At 43.9% G+C, this 16,954-nt stretch overlaps 1 protein-coding gene across 1 annotated transcript; it reads left to right on the top strand.

The window, feature by feature from the left end:
- The first annotated feature begins 4,015 nt into the window (after positions 1-4,015).
- On the top strand, positions 4,016-8,957 carry Shisa3 (shisa family member 3). Its single transcript, XM_020169584.2, has 2 exons — positions 4,016-4,906; positions 7,532-8,957. The coding sequence occupies exons 1-2, from the start codon at positions 4,630-4,632 to the stop codon at positions 7,969-7,971; spliced, it is 717 nt and encodes a 238-aa protein (XP_020025173.1). The 5' UTR covers positions 4,016-4,629; the 3' UTR covers positions 7,972-8,957.
- The last annotated feature ends 7,997 nt before the right edge of the window (positions 8,958-16,954 follow it).

Genomic DNA, 16,954 nt, shown 5'->3' with positions numbered 1-16,954 from the left:
TACTGCCCTGACAGTGCTGTCACACAGGGCATTTTAACCAAATTCCCAAGTTGACTCTCCTATACCTATATCCCTGGACCTGGAAATCCATCCTGCTTTCCTCTCTGCAGTTCTGTGCAGCTGTAAAGCCACATCACTCAGTTGCGACATGTTTTCAACCAGCTGTGCATTGTTTGCAGTCAGTCATTTATTCAACATTTACAAAGCACTGACTACGTGCCAGCCACTCTGCTAGGTCCTGGAATGCAGTAAGGAAAAAGGAGGTCAGATTAATGGGGAAGACAGATGCTCTAACCCAGAATTACAGTGTGGAGAAAGTGCCACAGAATTTCTGAAGGAAAGCAGTCATTTATTTAGTAACTCATTTATTTCCTATTTATGATGTCTCTACCATGTACTAGGCAATGTACATACTTGAACATTTGCAAGCCAGTGCAAAAGAAAGACACAGAAGCCGCCAGCCTGAAATCCATCCTGTGCTGCAGGGGGCCTCTCATATACGTTCTTGAACACCCACGTTTGCATGTATCAATTTCTAACCATGGCTCCTGAGAGCCTCTTGCAACCAGGAAGAGTTTGGGCTTTTAGAAGTCTTTTGGAGTAGTAAGTGCTGGGATCCTGGTCAGGGGTTCAGAAAGGGCAGAGGAAAGCCAGAGGGGCTCAAAGGAGGGTCCTCAACCCAGCAGCCTCAGCATTGCTTCCTAGCAGGGAGCTCATTGATGCTATGCATCAAAACTTGTGATCGCCAAGAGTCCTGCCTGGGAGAATCTGGTGTGCACACTCTCAGGACCGTGTGTGTAACCTCCTATTTTTATAGTGAAGATAGTGAACTCAGGGCAGGAGGAAGGGCCTGGCAGGGCCAGGGTTGCCCACACTTCTGGGCACCTCACTGTTCTACATAGTGGTGAATATTTGCTAAAGGAAATTTGAGAAAAAAAATACCTTTCAAGTAACTCCGATCAACAGGGGCATGGAATCAGAGATTTATAGGGAGGGACCCAAAGCAAGGAATTCCACTGGCCCAGTAACTAAGGGAAAGTGAGTAACTAAGGGAAAGAGTGAGGATAAACCTCCAGGGAAGAATTGAAGAGGGTTGGGAAGCTTTTCTGCTTTTCACTTTGTTTTTGGACTCAATGCAAATGAGCTGCAGGGTCTTCCCTACTCCAAGTGAATTGTCCCCTATCTTTTTAAAGGCATGTCTTTGGTCTAATTTCCCCCTTTCCTTAGTATATTTTGGTTTCCAGTCCTTTCTGATGTATCCATGTTGTCCGGTCTTTTTTTTTTCTCTGTTTTTGCTTTACTCAAATCATTCACTATGCTCCGAGGAATATAAAACACAGAGAAGTGAATGGAATGAAGCCTAAAAATATGGCTCAGTGCCTATTTTATGAGTTTATGTTACTCATTCCCGTTGATTAAGCAAAAACTTAAGGGGTTAACGGTTGCAGCTCAGTGGTGGAGCTTGTATTTAGCATCTTGCAAGGCCCTGGGTTCAAACCCGAGCACCATCAAAAAACTCTACAAGTTTTATTCCTACATAGAATGGAATTGCATTTCCAATATACAAGTTCCGTCTGCCCAGCTACAGTTACCAACATGTTGCCAGCTGGGCTTCATTTTTATCTGTGTCATCTTCTCATCTCCATTTCTTGTCTTTTTCCTCCTTTCCTCCCTACCTCTGTTCTTCCTCTTTTTTCCTCTCTCTTATTAAAGCAAATCCCAGACATCAGATCATTTAACTGGTTTCCTACAGAACTTTTGGAAGCAGGGCCACAAGAGAGTGCAGGCCTGGCAAATGATCCCTTGTGAGTGTTCTTTACCAAAATATGGAATTCATGTTACTGAGATAAGGAAAAATATGACATTTCTAAAACCTCTACATAATACCCCAGCTATTATAGATTTTATCTTCTACCTCCATGACCCCTCCTAAAGTCTTTGGGGAGGGGTTCTGAGGACTTTCAAATGTTCCTTTACTATTAAAATAGTAACAGAATAAGATAAGTCTAGGTGTTATACTATTATTGATGACAAAGAATATTCTTAGAGGATCATTTTTGAAGTCAAAATTTGTCAATGCAAAGTTTGAGGAAACCAGACACATATTCCACCCTCCCCCCCTACACAATCAGGACCTAGATAGGAAAGCACCATATACAGTTGTTTTCATGTTCACACCTGTCAGATCTATGGAGTATCGAGTAATTTGGAGATCTGGTTATTTTCCATTAGAAAATATCCTCCAGCTAAATTTTTGTAAAATGCCCACTAAATAAGTCAAACAGACAGGAGCTTTGAATGAGGAAATTAATTATTGCTGGTGTTCTAAGGAAAAGAGTCCCACTGTGACATCGAGAATGTAATTAATGGGAGGTAAGCCTAACAAATCACTCCTTAAAATATTAATGCTATCAAAGAACAGCTGGATAATGAGAGAAACCCGACCCTTGGGGGCTAGCGCAGGGCAGGTCGCTGGTGCTGCCTACAAGTGTTCGCACTTGCAGTGTAATGTAATCCTCTTAAATCTTAACAAACTCCCATGAAGAGGCGTGGCTCTGGGAAAGTTATTAGCAGTGAATGTAAGTTTGAGTTTTATCATCTTATTAGGATCGTGATATCTCACTTTTGCTGGGGCTCAGATGACTTCTCCCCTTCATTTCTCAGGATATATTAACAATCCAAACAACTAAAAAAAATCTAGACTTTTTAAAAAGCAACTTTTAAGACATGCAAGAACATATTTTTGTAAATAAAAATTGTTTTCTGAAAAAAAAGTTTCCCAAATGCTTAAATTCTTTACGTCAAGAAAAACTGTCCCATTATTCGTTTGCCCAAACTTAGTTTGGTTTTACTTTACAGCTTATTATTTCCCCAAGAAATATCTATTTTTAAGAGAGCCTAAACTTAAATATCTTCACAGTCCCGCTTAACATGTGGAACGTTGGATCTTTATTTTTATAGATTTATAATTAAATGACAATTTCAACATTTAGGATTAGAAGTCAGAAGTAATTCTTTACTTGGAGTGTACTTTAATTTAGATTTTAAAAAAGTTTTAAAGTTTTTTTCTAGAAGCACCTGGGGCCATCGGAAGCTTCGGATGTGACAAATACTTTTGACCGCACACTTGTGCTGCGGGTCTCAGCACTTCGTCCCTTTTGTTTCGCTCAACTTGCCAACATTTAAATCAACGACACGGGCATTCAGCGTGTTTGACAAATCGGTGGAGATACGAGGGACATAATCACACATACCAATACCCGACGAGAGGAAGTTCAGGATGCAGTAAAAATAAATTCTTGACTTAGCCCAGGTTTCACATAACACCGTTACACAAGGCACTTACGCCTCCAAAGGAGCAGTGCCCCGAAAACAGCACCCAGGGGACACATCATTTAAATAAATGTGTTTCTTTGCCCGAACAGAAGTTCAGATGTGCTCAATTATCATTAATTTTGTTCTTTTATTTCCTTTAAGGGCGCGAACGAACGCAGAAGTCGTGCGTGCTCTTTGAGGTTTGCAAGCTGGCCTTGGCGGGTGGAGGTGACACGAGTCTTCACCCCGCGGCGCCGGCTCAGGGGTTGGGGAAGGCGCGAGGGTGTGTTGTGTGTGCTTCAGGAAAAGAGGAGATTCTGGTGCAAATGTTGGTGACCCCTAAAAATCTTGCTATCCCAACCGAACCTTCAGAATCGGTGTTCCAGGAACGAATTCGGCTCTGGGCAACAGAAGACCGACGGCTCCATAAACTTCAGCACCGCGCTGGTTTTTAAAATTAAATCCATAAAAGTCAAGTCAGCGTCTCCACTCGCGAGCCTGCGCGCGTGGATAGACGCAGGAACCCGGCAGCCCTGAATCTCAACTTCATCCTGCGGGAACTAGGCTGCGGGGCGGGGGCTGACCCCCTCCGGCTGGAGCCCAGTGCGAGGGTGGGGAGGGGGTGCGCAATGGGCGGAGGTGGCAGGGAGATGGCGCTCGAACCCGGGAGCGCGGGGACCCGCACCGCGCCCGCCCGCTGTGATTAGCTCGGCGCGGCGGGACCCTGGAGGGCGGACTCTCTCCTCTCGCGTCTCCTCCTCCCTCGTCTTTTTTAAGGGACGCCTTGCAGGCAGAGCTGTAGCAGCCCAGAGGCCATTTGTACTTGGCCGCTGCAGGGGTGCCTCCTGCTCCCATGACAGACCGGGGCAGGGGCTGAGTAGCCGCTCGTCCCGGCGATCGGCACGCGGGGGGTGAATTCTTCCTTTGGGCTCCGCTTGGGACCCGGCGGCAGCCCAGAGTCGGACGTTGCGTGGTCCTGGCGATGGCCCCAGAGAGGAGTGGGGAGGGAGGTGGCCGGGCACTTGGCTCGCCCCTGGCGCCCGGAGCGCAATGATCGGGGCACAGGGCGGCAGCAGCAGCCCCGACAGCAGCTCCGCGGCGGCCTCCCGCGTGCCTTCGCCCACCCGGCTCCGCGCACCATGCTGACCCCCGGCCTGCCGAGCCCGCAGCGCAGCGCCCGCCGCCTCCTCGGCCCCTGTTAACGCCCGCGCCGCTCGCGCCCCGGGGGAGGCGGAACCGCGGTGCCCCGGTGCCCGGGCACAGCCCTTCGCTGTCCCGCCGCCAGCCCGTCCCCGCCCGGGGTTCCCCGCCACGATGGGGGCGCTGCTGGCGCTTTGCCTCCTCGCCGGCTGGCTGCGCTGGGGCCCCGCAAGCGCGCAGCAGCCCGGGGAGTACTGCCATGGATGGGTGGATGTTCAGGGTAACTACCACGAGGGCTTCCAGTGCCCGGAGGACTTCGACACGCTGGACGCCACCATCTGCTGCGGGTCCTGCGCTCTTCGCTACTGCTGCGCGGCGGCCGACGCCAGGCTGGAGCAGGGCGGCTGCACCAACGACCGCGGCGAGCTGGAGCACCCGGGCATCACCGCGCGTAAGTGCGGGGTCGGAAGCACGTCCTCGCGGGTGCGCGAGGGGACGCAGCTGGGGAGGGAGCTCGGGAACTGTGGGTGGTCGCATTTTAGGTCAAGGGCCCTATTCCTTCGCAGTGTGGCTCCCCGACCGTCACACGCGGTCTCTGCCGGGTGGCCCCAGGGAAAGTGGGCAAAGGACTGCTAAGATCGTAGGGCTTGCACCTGGTGGCTCTGGGGAAGACAGCTGGCGCTCCCGAGGGAAGCTCCGTGGGGACATCGCCACTCTAGGCTAGGTTTTTTGGGGGACGCCCCATTGCGCTCCCTGGTTACTTCGGGAGCTGGGGAAGTGCAGGTGGCCGGTGGCGGGGGATCGCGCCTCTTTGTCAGGAGCGCTTCTCTGCCCCACAGGGCTAGGAACTTAAGTCTTTTTTTTTTTTTCTGGTCCTTTGGTATCGTTTCTAAGACGCTGCTCCATTCTTCCGATTTCCTTTATTTTCTGTGCATCGAATTACTCTCTCCGACCCACCCCCCATTGTCACGCCTTTCGGGAATACCCAGGTCTTCCAGTTGGAAATTTAGAAATCAGGGTCGCCGGGGCTTCCTCGCCCCCTATTCTCACGTCGGAAAACACGGGTCAAATTTCCGCTCACTTAATAGCTGAATAAATCACGACTCCAGCAGAGGACATTTACACCTTGAAAAAGTTTTCCACCTGACTCGGAACACCAGGGAAACCTTTGGCGCTGGAGGCGATGGTTTTACCGCCGAGAAACCGGAGAAGCAGGCGGACTGAGAGCCAGTGACTCCCTAGGACTCGGATGGAGGCTTGCAGTTGGCTAGAGAAGGAGAGGAATGAGGGGGAGAAGGCCGGGAGAGGCTGGAGAGATCACTAATGATGCCTGAACCTCCTTCCCCCAAACTGATAATCCAGGGAAGGGGTTCTGCCCTTCCTCAGTATTCCATTAGACCTGGGGATTTAATTATGGAGGTTAAAAAATCTCCAATCTAGAGGATTTGAGAGGTAGTTTTGGAGAAATGATGCTCAGTGGACCACCCCTGAGGGGAAAAATAGACTTCCTAGCGGCTTCCCTCCACTCGCCCTGTGGACCAGGCTCCTCTCTGCAGAGAAAATGGGCCTCCTTCCTGCTCTGATGCCCAAGGACAGGAGCAGTTTACCCACTCACTGAGCCTGGGATCGAGCAACCGTGATGGACAGTGGCTTTGTCGCTGGCCAGTGTTGTAATCTCCCATGCATTACTTAATCAGCCTGGCCTCTTATGAATTCTAAAATGGGCATATTGTTAATTTATGCTAATAAAAAATTTAAAAAATAAATTAGGGGCATATTGGTCTTTGAGGAGTTAGCTGATTAAATGAGTGTGAGTGCTTAGTGTGGTCCACCTTCACCTTGAGTGTGTCCTTGAGTGGGACACTACCTACCTTAGGTCTAGGAGCCCACAGGTGGTTGATAGTTGCCTGTCACTCGCTGCCTGTGTCTTTGGGAAAGTCAAAAACTCTGATAGCTCAAGCCCCCCGTAATCCTAGCTCCTTGGGAGGCTGAGATCAGGAGGATCTGGGTTTGAGGCAAGCACAGGCAAATAGTTCGCAGACCCCATCTCCAAAATAACCAGAGCACAAATGAACTCAAGTTCATTTTGAAACGTGTGGCTCACATGGTAGATTGCCTGCTTTGTAAATGAGAAGCCCTGAGTTAAACTCGTCACCCCCCCCACCCCTCTGATGTCCACATCTGGAAAAAAGAGCTTGTCCATCGCATAGGAACTCTATGAGACTTGAATTGGATAAAGAGAAAGAAAGCCAGGCACACAGTAGGGCCTTAACCAATGCAGGCTTTCTGTCTGCTACCTCCAAGCTGGAGACTGCATCCCAGTGTGGTCCTATCAGACAGGAAAGAGAACTGGAAAACTGCCCAGCAGACCTCTGGGGTGGGAGGTTTTATGTCTGCCTTGTGTAGAGTGAGAAAGAAACTGATTTGCTCTGTCTCAGGGATGCTCTTAGAAACAGCAAGAACTGCACCACTGTCTGTGTAAAGTTCAGCCTGACCTTGCTGACTTTGGGTGGGAATGGAGAGACAGAGGTGGCAGCTAGATTAACATCCCAAATTGTTTCTGGAAAGAAGCAGCCAGAGCTGACAATTTGACGCAGCAGGTGACACTGTAAATTGGGAGCCACTATGGATTTCTTTATATGGCTCTTTCTAGAGCCTTATAAAATCCTGGAGGTCTCATTTAGTAGGCCCGATTCTCTTTGCTTAGATGGAATATTCTTGGACCAGAGATGGATTGTCAGCTTAACAGATGGCCAGAGTCCTGAGTGACCCAGAATGATAAAACTACTAAAGCCTGGATTTAAACCTAGTTATGTGACCCCCAAACTCACCCTTCCCCAGCAGTGCATGAACAGGAGAAGAGATCCTGTTCTTTTCTGACTTCCAGATGTGCAGTGTGATGACTAACAGAGGTTACAGTATCAGTTTGCTTCCTCCTTGCTAAGAGTAGCAAGAATTTTCAGCCATCACACTTTGCAGTTTGGAGGTTACCAGTAACCTGCTCTGAAAAGCTGAGCTGACAACAGCTCTAAGCTGCCCAAGAAGGGACTGTGACTGTCTGATTTTTTCCTTTCAGAGCCTGTCTATGTTCCCTTCCTGATCGTGGGCTCCATCTTCATTGCTTTCATCATCCTGGGCTCTTTAGTGGCTATTTATTGTTGCACCTGTTTGAGACCCAAGGAACCCTCACAGCAGCCAATCCGTTTCTCGCTTCGCAGCTATCAGACAGAGACTTTGCCTATGATCTTGACGTCCACAAACCTCAGAGCACCGTCTAGGCAGTCCAGCACTGCTACCAGCTCCAGCTCTACAGGTGGTTCCATTCGCAGGTTCTCCTTTGCCAGGGCTGAGCCAAGCTGCATGGTACCCTCACCACCCCCGCCTTACACCACGGGCCACCCTATACACCTGACTCAGCCTTCTGGTTTTCTGGTGTCACCCCAATATTTCGCTTACCCCCTCCAGCAGGAGCCCCCGCTACCTGGGAAGAGCTGTCCGGACTTCAGTTCCAGTTGACAGACCACAGTCACGAATTTATCGCGTAGTAAAATGGCAGACAAATGGAGCACAACTGCTTAATTTCTAGTCTTAATGTTCCTGGCTCCAATTACAGAAGGTCTGGCTGTGCAAACATGGTGACAATTACAAGTTATGCTGCTTTTATTTAAAATATGCAGCATTTTGACTTCTAGGTTACAAATTGACTGACAATGTTTTATGAACAATTCAGTTATACTGCTTAGAAAAGGGTTACAAGTTCCTTTTCCTTGTGACTAATGAATTGTAATACAAATATATGCACATATGGAAGGAAAAAGGCTTACTTTAAAAAATTAACTATTAAGTGAACTTGAGGGGTCAGTGAACCATGTATTTATAATTTGGGGAGTAACCTAACCATAAATAATATTAGCATGATGAGAACATTTACTTTTTAAATTAATAACTAAATTTCGTTTAAAATATAAGAGATTTTTCTTTCAGAATACAAGGTTTCAGTAACCATGTGGTACATTTAAAGTTTTAAATATCTACTTAGACATTCATTGTAATGCAGATTCTATGTCAAATCACTTTCTCCACTCACCTTGAGGGAATATTTATTGCAGACTTTTTGTTCAGCAACATTTAGTGATTAAATGAAAGTTGGATAATTGGATCTTAAATCATTTATTTGTACAATGACTTATGTATAAATGTAAAGATTTGTAATTTAATGTATTTACAACACTGACAATACTAATTATTTAGTAGTCACACTGTAATTTTTATGTTAATGATAACTGTGGAGTTCCAAGTCCAGCTATTGGTGTAATCTGCTAATGCCACACATCACAAGGCCACTGAATTCCACGTCTGATGGCTACATACTTGGGCATGTCTCCTGCTGGGTTAGAATAAATAAAGTGCTCTATGTTTTCATTAATTCTGTTTGATATTTTAAATCAAACTTTAAAATAAATTTTATTTTATCTCCTTGATAATTCTTTGCTATTCAATAAAGGGAAGTAGCTTTACTTAACACATCATTTTTTGAAATTAAAGGAAATATTTTCTGCATCAGGGCTTGTGAAAGCAGCAAAGGACTTAGCATTTTTTATAGAGGTCTCAGATGTGTCATTTGGGAGAGTTTAAACCTCTGCACATTTCTCCTAAGAATCTAGATTACTGACTTCTCCTAACATATAGAAGATGTGACACCATGAGTCGTGCACAGCTATAGGGTCAGGCCAACCTCCTCAGACCGGACGCCTGCTTTTTGCCAGTCTCCTGTCTAGTTTCCCCAACGGGCCCATCTTCTTTACTTTTGTTACTTACCCCTGCTGGTATGGTTTGAGAGCCTACTTTTTATGAATTTATGCCATATGTCACCCTCAGTGGTTCTTTTCAAAACTAATTAGATGTAGAATTCTGACCTAAGAAAGTTGATTGGCCCTGCGGCCTTGTTTTCCAGTTGAGGAAACCAGTTCAAAGACGTCCCGTTCCGCCTTTGTCGGGAAGTCAGGGGGCGCTGACTTCTAACTTCCTGCTTTCTTCCATACCTAAAAGTGGTTGAATTCCAGGCACCCCAGATTCCTCCAAATAACCTAACAGATGAATATAAAAGGATGAGCATTTGTGAGCATGATCTAAAGCACAGTCCTGTGTCGTCCAAATGGTTTTACTCACATTTGCTTTATACTGCTTCTTTTATAGTTCCAAGTTAACCTTCATGGAGCTCTTATTAGGAGCCAAGCATTCTGCTAAGTACTTGCAAGCATTAACTCACTCCATCCTCCAAACAAACCCCTAACGGGAGGTACAATATTTCCTATTTTACAGATTTGGAAACTGAGGCACAGAAGAATGCAGAAACTTGCCCATAGCCCCCCAGTACTGGAGTTAATATGTAAAAGGAGATTCAAACATCAGGGAACACCTGCTTCCAGACTGATTTCTTTTGAGACAGGGTTCTGCTATATAGTGCAGGTTGGCCTCGGACTCATCCTTCTGCCTTAGCATCCTGAGTGCTGGGGTTACAGGTGCTCAACACCATACTCCACTCTACTTTGAGATTTTGATGGCTCAGGTTTTAAAATCCAGTGGAGATTTTAAAAGCAGAAGTCCCAGCCTCCAAGGCAGTGATTCTTAGCCCTGCTGTACTCAATGAGATTTAAATAGAGCAAATATTTTGTAACATCCCTTCACTGCCATAAATGAAATTCATAGATACTATACATCACAATACTCATCATTTAAAAAAGTCAGTGCAGTGCTCTAATGAAACAGAGCAGTAAACTAAAGCAGTGCAAAAAAGAAAGAAAAAAACCTTACACAGTAAAGCAGGATTCAGTTTCTCCACTGATAGGAGTGGAAGGACCTCCTAAAGTTTCCAGAACCTCCCAAAATAGCACCACTAGATGGGGACCAAGTGTTCGACACAGGTGCTTGTGAGGGGCATCTCATGTTCAAATCATAACAAAAATATCAGAGAATAGCTTCATGATCTTGCAGAAGACAAAGATTTCTTAAAGAGTACTTATAAAACACAATAAAAATGGACAAATTTGACTCCATCAAAATTGGAAACTCTGACTCATCAAAAAGAGATCAAGAAAATAAATATGCAAGGCATAAATTGGAAGAAAATATTTGTAACACATTATATCTGACAAAGAACTTGCATCCATAATGTAGAAAAGGCTCCTAAAACTCAATAGTAAAAAGACAACCCAGTTAAAAATGGGAAAAAAGAGGCAGACACTGGTGACTTATACCTGCAATCCTAGCTTCTTGGGAGGTTGAGATTAGGAGGATCAGGGTTTAAGACCAACACCAGACAAAAAGATCACTAAATCCCATCTCAACCAATAGCTGGGCACGGTGGTGTGTGTCTGTCATCCCAGACACACAATATAATCAGGACTGGAGTCTTGGCTTAAGTGGTAAAGTCCTAAATTCAAACCCTAGTATGGGTTTTTTTTTTTTTTAAAAAAAGGTAAAAGGATCTGGAAAGACATTCACAAAATTATTTGTACAAAATAGACAATAAGCAAGTTAAAACCACAATGAGATACTATTATAACTATACTAGAATGGCTAAAATGTAAAGAGAAAGATAAGACCAATGTGGAGAGAATGTAGAACGACTGGAACTTTTATACATTGATTATGGGAATGTAAAATGTCAAACATTTTCAAAACTGGAAGTTCCTTAAAAAGTTGAACATAGTTGGGTGCCTGTGGCTCATGTCTGTAATCCTAGTTATTCAAGAAGCAGAGATCAGGGGGATCCTAGTTGGAAGCCAGCCCAGGCAAACAGTTTGTGAGACCTCTATCTTGAAAAAAACCCATTGCAAAAACAAGCTGGTGGAGTGTCTCGAGGTGTGGGCCCTGAATTCAAACCCCAGCACTGAAAAAAAAAAAAAAAAGTTGCTGAGGTTTTGCATATTCTTTTCTTTGCCTCACTACTGCCAATGGATACTGACAATGGATTAACAAAATGTGGTATTTACATACAATGGAATTTTACTCAGCCACAAAGGAGAATGAAATTGTGCTATTTACAGGTAAATGGATGGAACTGGAGGTCATCTTAAGCAAAGTTAGCCAGGCTCAGAAGGCCAAAACCCGCATGTTCTCCCTCATATGCGGATTGTAGACCTAAAACAAATGCAGCAATTTTATGAGACACGGGTCACCGTAAGGGAAGGCCACTCACGGGAGGGATAGGGCAAGGGAAGGAAACTAAACACTTGAATGAAGTTGATGAGCTCACTGGACAGGAATGAAAATAGAAATCTTAAACTGGCTGGGGCCACCATGGGAAGGGGACTAGGGAGGAGTGAAGAAGACTGGAAGAGATGAACCAATTGGGGTTGTAATATATACACATATACATGGAAGTAACACAAGGAATCTTCAAGTGTACCTATCTTTATCTCAAATGAGCAAAACCATCATGTTTTTATTTTTATCTTTTACCTTTTCTCTTCTATAAAATCTGAGGAGGGTGGAACAGGTTCTGGGGCATGGGGGAAGGTTGGCACCAGTGGGAGCAGGGAGGTGGCAGGGAAAGGGGTAGGAGGATGAGTAGAGTGCAAACAATGTATACACATGTATGTAAATGCAAAAATGATACCTGTTGAAACTGTTCCAAGAATCAGGGGAGGGAGGAATAAAGGAGAGTGGTGGAGGGGGGGAGTTCAAGTTTGATATATTTGATACATTATAAGAACCTTTGTAAATGCAAATACCACAGTGTACCCCTACCCAGCACAACAGTAAAGGAAAAAAAAAAAGTTGAACCTGTATCTATCTTAGAAACTAGGAATTCCACTCCTAGGAAAATGAAAGCGTAGGTCCCTCAAAAGGCCACACAGAATGTTCTTAGCAGCTTTTTCTAGGCCAACTAAAATCTGGACACTACCCAGGAAGTCTATCAATACAAGTCTAGAAAAATTTAGTGTATTTCTACAATGGAATAGTACGCAGTAATTAAAAGAAGGAACTATGGACATATGCAAAAAAAAAAAAGGCGGGGTCAGGGGGGTGCTGGTGGATACTTCAAAGTCTTGCTGATAGAAAGCAAGTCTTTGCTGTGCAGACTGCCCCGTTCCTTGTAGGAGCTCTCTTATAACCATGCTCGCAGTGAATGCCAATAGCACCCTCCCCTCAACTCCACACAGCTCCAGAACACGGAACTGGCCCTCCTGAGGACAAGGTAAATAGTTTGTCAGGTTTCTTTTGTGGCTGTACATTAATCTGCCATTCCTTTGGAAAGCTGTTCATGTCCATTCGGCAGACTCATGCTAAGAATTCATGGAGAGCTCACATCTGCAAATTTCCCTGACTTAGCAAGATGCTCCAATCAGTCAACTAGCTATACATTGTGTAGAAATTCAGTGACACTGGACCAAAGCATATCCCCATGTACTTGGTGGCATATAGACTCTTTGGAAGCTAAGTAGCTGTTAATATTATTATTTACGATCTTAAAGTAATAAAGCCACCCATGACAGACTTCTAGACATTGTCTCATTCAACAAGTCTTTAAGTCCCATTTCTTACCTGTGGATTGGACACTATGAGAGGGGTTGACAGCACCAAGATGAATGAAACCCAAGAAGCCACTGTCCACCGTGGGCTCAGGCATGATAGCAAATGTTTGGGCTAGCATGTTACAGGTGGTTTATAAAAGAAACACTCTGTGTTTCCTGCGCTTCGGAAGTCCACAGTCAAGTAAAGAAAGGTGAGTCTATAAACCAACAATTAGCACAACCATGGGTAACTATGGGGTAGTGCAGGACATGAGGCTGGTGAGGCCGATCTTGGGCCTAGACCTTGAGAGATGTGTGGGGTAAGAATGAATTAGACTGGGAAGCAGACGGAGAGAAGGGTGCTGGAAATAAGCAGAAAAGCATATTAGGCAGGAAACAACCAGGAGGTGAAGAACTGGAAACATTCTGAAAACTAGACAAAGAAAAGAGAAAGTGTGAGGGCAGAGAGATAAACAAAGGCAGACTGGAGATCTTGAACACCAAGGTGGTTGTATATATACCAAGTGCAAGAGGGAGCCTTGAAGGATTTTATGAGTCAGTGACTTGATCACATCTTTATGTTAGGAAAATTAGACAGCAGGGTCAAATCAAGTCATTTAAAAATTTCCAAGGACATGTTTCCACAACAACAAAATATGGTGGAAATGTGTCTGATTCAAGATTTTACTCCTTTCACAAGGAATTTGAGTCCTAGCACCATCAAAGTATGATTATTGTAAAAAACAGATTATTGTAAAAAACAGAATTGTATGTTTTGAATGGCAGTTATGCCAATAATTGGATAACAGTTATTAAGCACTGTGTCCCCCCCATGCTTTATGAATGATACCACTTAATCTTTGGTCAATCTCTACTCTGAAGGAGGGATGGTTATCATGCCTGTTTTGTAGATGAAGGAAGCAATGCAGAAAGGTTAAATACCACGTTCCAGGACAACAGACAATAATGGTAGAGCCAGGACTGGGACCTGGGGGTCTGCTTTGCAGCTCTTTATTGTTTATGACATTAGGCCTAAAAGGCCTGATTTTCTCAGAAAAAATAATTCAACCTACTCATCAGAAAATCCATCCCAGCAAAAGTGATTAATGACTTAATCTCATACATATCCTATAGATATTAGGGGGTCATAATGGAGAATTGGTTTGTGCTACATTAAGAAAACATGAACTAAAACAAAGCATGAAAAGAAATACTGGATGATAAACATTTCTTCCTTTAACTGTTAGACAGCAGAGAGTGATTTAGCATGGATATTGAGCCATAGTGCCTGGGGTAGTTTTCTGACTCTGTCACTTGAAAGAGGAATGACTTTGGAGCACTTACTTTACCATGTTTGTTTTCTTATTTGTAAAATGGAGATATTAACAGTATTTTACTGCTTAGAGCTGTCTTGATAAGAAGAGTCACTATCTCTAATCATTTACATTCTGGTGTGGAGGAAGCTGTGTAGTAAGTTCACAATAAATCACAGAAAACCCCTGAGAGAGATGTTCTAGAATAAAAATGAAAGGTTAAGTATTGTGGGATGGCAGATGTTGTTGACTGGAGAAGGGAGCAGAGAACAGGGTTCCACAGTTTGATAGCATTAGTTCTTAAAAACCTATAGCCTCCTTGGAAACCTGGCCAATTCCTGTTATTGCCTGGGGGAACGGTGTCTTCCCATCATGTTGGTACTTGTGACCTGTTAGTTTTTCATCACTATAACAAAAGTCTGAGATAGAAGTTATAAAAAGGTGGTTTGGAGGTTCCAGTCCATGATTGATTGGCCCTGCTGCTTTGGGGCCTATGGTGAGGCAGCACGTCATGGCAGGGACATTTGGTGGGGGAAAAACAGCTTATATCATGACTTAGAGAACAGAGCAAGAATGAGGAAGGGTCAGAGTCCTCCAAACTCCTTTTAAGGCATGGCCCCAGTGACCTAAAGAACTGTCCTTAGGCCCCATCTCCTGAAGGGTCCACTACTTCCCAATTATGCTGGGACCAAGCCTTTAACACAACAGTCTTTGGGGAACATTCAAGAGTTAGTCTGTAAATTCATTTTATGTATGTTTAAAAAAAAAACGTATTTATTTATTTTTTGCGGTACTGACTGGGGCTTGAACTCAGGGCCTTCACCTTGAGCCACTCCACCAGCTCTTTTTTGTGACGGGTTTTTTGAGATAAGAGTCTTGTGAACTATTTGCCTGGACTGACTTTGCACAGTGATCCTCTTGATCTCTGCCTCCTGAGTAGCTAGGATTACAGGCGTGAGCCACCAGTGCCCAGTCAGAAAGTGTATTTAACATAGTAAATTTGCTTTAAAATTTATTGCTCATTCCAAAGCGAACAGATTATATTCCTTTCTAAATGGACAGATTATTGAGTCTCTTTTCCCCCGTTTATTCATTGTTGACGCTATCAACTACATTTCATGGGGGAGAAATTATCAGATTGATTTGAATCTGTAGCAAATTTTCTCTCTAAAATGAGATAATCATGAAACTTCCTGAAGCATATATAGTCACAACTAGGAATCTGATATATTTACATTGGGTTGGGATCAGTTCAGTTTTGCATCATCTAAAGTTTATTTAGCATATGTTCAGGAAAACTAAGAACTTATAGGCATGTTTGACTATGAAGAGAACAAACTGTTAACATATTTTTATACGTACATGGCTGTTTAAAAACTGCAATTAAATATTCACTTTTAATGAATTTATTTATAAATCATTTCAAAATAATTTATGAAATTATTTTGACAGCGAATTCTTTGAATTGCTAGTTATGTAGTTTGTACTTGCAAGTAAAAGACTGAAAGTTACAAAGTACTTCATATTTTCCAACAATTTTTATTAGCTTGCTTGTGAAATTATTCAGGTTTGGAAGCCCTTTCTTCATTAAAGCAAGGTGGCTGTGTTACTGAGACAGAAGCTTTAGCTGTAAGCATACAAAACCAAACTTTAAACCAGCGGTGATGTATTGAATTTACACATTGAATCCATTTAAAGTTTGGTATTTCCTTATGGTAGTAGTAGAAGGCACCTTAAATTAATGGGTCAAGATAAACACAGAACTTGTTTTGAGGGGAACAAGCAGTGAGTGACACAGGTCACTTCTCATAAATTGTTTTACTGTGGTTTGTACAGAGACTCACAATCAGTTCTCACTGGGAAGACTGAAGGAGAGGACAAGGACTCCAGACAGCTAAGACACATGGCCCCAGTCTAACAAAATCAGAGGTTTCTCACATAGCTCCTCCAAGGCTTTCCTCTGAACTAATCCTATTCTAGTAAGTTATTGAATTGTACCTTTATTGGCTTCATTTTTATCAAAAGGTTTTTTTTTTCTGGTGGGACTGGGTTTGAACTCAGGGCTTCATGCTTGCAAAGCAGGTGCTCTAATTGAGCCACACCTCCAGTCCACTTTGCTCTGCTTATTTTGAAGATGGGATCTTCTGAATTATTTGCCCAGGCTGGCCTCCAACTGTGATCCTTCTGGTTTCAGCCTCACAAGTAGCTAGGATAACAGGTGAGATCCGCCTGCATCTAGTGGGTGCTTACTTTTGATAAAGTGAATGTTCTCATTCCTGGTGTTTCCCTGTGCTTTTGGTCCATGTGTTCAATTTTTTTAATGGTTACTTTCTTCAAAGGTTATTGGCTACAAAAGACCAAAAATCGTATGTTCTCCCTCATATGTGGACATTAGATCAAGGACAAACACAACAAGGGGATTGGACTTTGAGCACATGATAAAAGCGAGAGCACACAAGGAAGGTGGGAGGATAGGTAAGACACCTAAAAAATTAGCTAGCATTTGTTGCCCTTAATGCAGAGAAACTAAAGCAGATACCTTAAAAGCAACTGAGGCCAATAGGAAAAGGGGACCAAGAACTAGAGAAAAGGTTAGATCAAAAAGAATTAACCTAGAAGGTAACACCCACGCACAGGAAATCAATGTGAGTCAAAGCCCTGTATAGC

This window comes from Castor canadensis, chromosome 9, assembly GCF_047511655.1.
Source record: "Castor canadensis chromosome 9, mCasCan1.hap1v2, whole genome shotgun sequence".
Lineage (NCBI taxonomy): Eukaryota > Metazoa > Chordata > Mammalia > Rodentia > Castoridae > Castor > Castor canadensis.
This window is presented reverse-complemented; position numbering and strand designations above follow the sequence as displayed.

Excerpts from the sequence above, each read along its gene's own strand:
- Shisa3 (XM_020169584.2), top strand. The coding sequence starts at position 4,630 with ATGGGGGCGCTGCTGGCGCTTTGCCTCCTCGCCGGCTGGCTGCGCTGG. Across the intron at positions 4,907-7,531 it reads GCACCCGGGCATCACCGCGC|AGCCTGTCTATGTTCCCTTC; the intron begins GTAAGTGCGGGG and ends TTTTCCTTTCAG.